Source organism: Myotis davidii, unplaced genomic scaffold, assembly GCF_000327345.1.
Source record: "Myotis davidii unplaced genomic scaffold, ASM32734v1 scaffold18, whole genome shotgun sequence".
In the NCBI taxonomy this organism is placed as follows: domain Eukaryota; kingdom Metazoa; phylum Chordata; class Mammalia; order Chiroptera; family Vespertilionidae; genus Myotis; species Myotis davidii.
The window spans coordinates 1,247,118-1,251,283 of record NW_006292696.1 but is presented as its reverse complement, the minus strand read 5'-3'; the positions used below and the strand labels follow the sequence as shown (position 1 = coordinate 1,251,283).

Here is a 4,166-nt window from a genome sequence, read left to right as displayed (position 1 = left end):
GTTTGATTTCTTTAAATACCAGCAAAAAATTTTTAAGACATGTATGTATAGGCCAAACTCTACCCACGCAGAAAGGGTAAGGTATACATTCTTGAGAAATCTTAAATGTTTTTACAACTAGTTACCAAAAGTAGAATCTCGTTTGTCTGAGTGGAAGAGGTACAGTGGGGCCTTGACTTACGAGTTTAATTCGTTCCGTGACGGAGCTCATAACTCAAATTACTCCTATGTCAAATCACTGTGACGTTCACTGTGCCAAGTAGTGGTGGGGTATCTGAAGTTGGCTTGTAACCCGAATTTTTTTGAGCTTGCAACTCAAAGCAAAAAAATCGGCCGAGAGACGGCTCATATCTCAAAAAAACTCGTTAGTCGGGACACTCATAAATCAAGGCCCCACTGTACTAATCAGAGCACAATTCAAGACTTTGCTAAATGCACAAAGCTCCAGAATTGTTCATATCCACATATGAAGAGAAAGGTTAGGTAAAGGTCAAATTCTGTTACTCCATTTTGCTAAGGAGTTTTTCAGATTTTTTGGACTTTTTTTTTTACTGTGCTAGTGTTTGCTAAATTATAGAGTTGTCTTAAACATGTACTCTACTCTGTCAGGCAGCATTAGACATCTATAATGGTCTGGATTCAAACCTAGCTTGGGGGAGGAAGGCAAGAAAGATTAAAAACAAATGATTAACCAACAGAAAAGAAGGCACAGATGCTTCCAAAGGAACATCAATAATTAATTTGTACATGTTTTAGTGAAAACAAAGCTAATGCTTACTGCATGCACTTCTATTTCAGAAAGACTATCAATCCCCAACTGACCCTTGCTAAAATGCCATGGGAAGCAAAGAAATACTAAGTAACAAATTCTTAAGGGAAACTGTCAATCATTCCTATTTGTAATCTGTCCTTAACAGTTTGCCTCGAGCTCATTTAAAATACTGTATAGAATTGCAGAGTCAGCATTCTGCCTTTTATCTGGCAAGCTTGTCACCAGTAATGAGACATAGCAGTTTAGGACAGATGCCATGGAAAATACACTAAATTACTGAAAGCTAAGGAATTATCTGCATTGATGCAAAAAGAACCTATAGCTAACCTATAGAACTACATAAAGGAAAAAAATTCATTGAAAACATTAATAAGGATCACAAAAATTTCAAGTAAGCAAGTTGCTATTGGCTAGACATTTTTCTTCTTTTCATCTACTTATCCAACTGATGACTAGAAAGACCCTGAATTTATCGTTATAACTCCTGGACTCAATTTTTAAGTTGAGAAATAATCAGAAACAGGGACAGAGATCACAGAAAAGTCAGGGGGGGATTCTCATTATTTTTGCTGATTATGAAGAGCTCTTTGCTTACCTACTTAGCCTAAACAAAAAGGTATGACAAAAACAACTGATTTACAAAGAATGTTCTGTATAATGTGAAGTTAGCTGGTAGGATTTCACAAACATGCTCAACCATCAGTCTCCTGATGGGTCTGTGCCTATGGTTTCCTGCCTTTAGGAAAGGAATAGTACTTTCCTATTAAAAGTCAGAGATCTCACTGCCATCTGGGGAGCAGAAACTGGGTATGGATAAGAAAAACTTGAATAGCTATTACCTTGTGCTCCAGAGGCCTCTTGATCTGTTGGTACAATATCGAAACAACGTTCTTTCCCTGCCTCCTTTCCACTCTCTCTCCAAAGAGCCATATCATATAGGCTAGAGCATATCTCATGTAAATGCCAACTCCACTCCTTTACCTCCTGGAGAAGGAAGAGTCCACATGCCTATCTCCTCAAAGAGGATGGTCATGCCTGGGCAGTGTGGCTCAGTTAGTTGAGTGTTGTCCCATACACCAAGAAGTCATCGGTTCAATTCCTGGTCAGGGCACATGCCCAGGTTGCTGACTTGACCCCCAGTAGGGGGCGTGCCGAAGGCATCCGATCTGTTTTTCACGTCAATGTTTCTCTATTTCTCTCTCCCTTTCCCTTCCTCTCTCTCTAAAAAAATCAATAAAACTTTTTTTTAAAAAAGATGATCATTAAGTTCAAGGGCTACTTCACAGTTCAATTCAATAGACATGTAATTCCAAGAGCACTCCCTATTTGCAAAAAAGCTTAAAACCACAATGTTTTCTTCTTTCTGATTCTGCCCAAGTGTTAGCTCTGCTGCACTTTTGTATCTACGAAGGCCATCAGCTTCGAAGGAAGAATAATGTCTAGCCAATAGGATAAAATTTCAAGTATGCAAGTTGCTATTGGCTAGACATTTTTCTTCTTTTCATTTATTTATCCAGCTGATCACTGGAAAGACTCAGACCATTGGGAAAACATATTCCTTTCTGATTTTGACATTCTTCTGCAAAAGCTATCGCTTCATGTACACTATAAAAGAAGCTTTCATCTTCCTTTTTGAAATACTCTCCCCGGACCAAGGAATCCTTCACAGAGGGATTGCATTGAGCCAGCAGAACTTGTATGCCAATGGCTTCATAATCTCTGCGAACTTCTTTCAGCGTATGGATCCCTGCTGTATCTAAAAACTGGATTGCACTGCAGTCAATCACTATGGTATGGAGTTCCAAGGGATCATGGGAAAGTTTCACTGAAACTTCATCCTGAATTCCACTGACAGTCACTGTTTCCTTTTTCATCTTTCTCTTTGCTGCCTTCTTCTGAGCTGCCTTTACTAAGATTGGGTTGAGAGTTTTTTTGTATAAAGCAGATTTAAAACATTCTTTGTTTATGTAGTAGAGAGGGGCTACAAAGCGGAAAATCTTGATGCCCGGGTTAGCCTGAAGGTTTTTGTAAGCAGATGTGGATTCAAAAATTTCCGATTCTTCCACTAAGCCAAGCAATGAACTCTCCGGCTTCTGAGTACGGAGGATGACACAAAACATAGAAAAACAAACACCTATAAGCAGGCCTATTTCAGTACTTATCAGTGCAGTGGACAGCATAGTAACAAACCAGATAACTGTATCCATTCTGCTAACCCTCCACATCTTGGGCAGATCCTTAAATTTACATAAAGCTCCCCGGAGATTTACAATAGTGATCACACCAAGGACACTTTTCTGAAGGGAATAGAATAAAGGAGCTATTACCAGGAGAACCAACAAAAGAACCAGAGCTGTCACTACGCTAGAAAGCTGAGTTTGGCAGCCTGTTGATTCTTTAACCAACGTCTTTGCAAGAGCTGCACTAGTAGTAAAACAGTGGAAGAAGGAAGGGATGATATTGCAAAAGCCAATGGCATACATTTCCTGGTTAGCTCTGACTGTATAGCCATGTTTCTTGGCAAACATCTCAGAAAGTGATACAGTGATAGCAAAACCAATGATAGACATAGCTATTGCATCTGTAGCCACATTAGGAATTAAGTTCCAGTCCGGTGCTTTGGGTGGCATAAACCCAGTGGGAATATGTCCAGCAACGCTGGTATTGTATTTCTCATTTAGTTTTCCAAAATGAGAGGCTAATGTCGCTGCCACAACAACAATGAGTTCAGTAGGAATCGGTGCCTTAAGCTTGGACTTGAAGCGCTCATTGAGTTCTTTGGTTGGCAAAAGAACCAAAAGGCACAAAAGGCTGGTGATGAGATCACAGAGATTGGTCTTATGGATGTTTCTGAAGATATGTATCCAAGTAGTGATGAGTGAGCCCACGCCACCACTCCGAGGAAGGCGGAGCCCAAGGAGATACTTGGCCTGAGATGTAAGAACAGTGAAGGAGGCACCAGTGACAAATCCACTCAGCAAGGCATCTGAGAGGTAGACGGAAACAAAGCCCACTTGAAAGAAGCCCATCGCTACCTGGAAGGAAGGATATACAAGTGTTAAATATAAATGGAAGAGTCACTAAATCCTGTATTACCCTGGCATTTTTTTTTTGCATGGAGACATATCAGAGTATCACAGAATATCAGAGCTAGAGAAAAACACACTCATATAGCAATCCTCTTGTTTTATAGACAGGGCTCATTTTATTGACACTCCGAGGACTAAGCACATTGTTACTCACTAGAGGCCCGGTGCACAAAAATTTGTGCACTCGGGGGGGAGGGGGGTCCTTCAGCCCGGCCTGTGCCCTCTCGCAGTCTGGGACCCCTCGGGAGATAACGACCTGCTGGCTTAGGCCTGCTCCCGAGTGGCGGAGGGCAGGCCCACTCCCC

At 41.0% G+C, this 4,166-nt stretch overlaps 1 protein-coding gene across 5 annotated transcripts in view; it reads right to left on the bottom strand.

Moving 5' to 3' along the window:
• Positions 1–528: 528 nt before the first annotated feature.
• Positions 529–4,166, bottom strand: part of SLC26A2 (solute carrier family 26 (anion exchanger), member 2) — a 12,311-nt gene continuing 8,673 nt past the window's right edge. For 4 of the 5 annotated variants that reach the window (XM_006766233.2, XM_006766234.2, XM_015565610.1 and 1 more), the window contains one exon: positions 529–3,807. In XM_006766233.2, coding sequence (XP_006766296.1) covers positions 2,278–3,807 — 1,530 coding nt within the window. In that variant the 3' untranslated portion in view covers positions 529–2,277. The remainder of the gene's footprint in view (positions 3,808–4,166) is intronic. The other variant, XM_006766236.2, reaches the window with a different exon arrangement.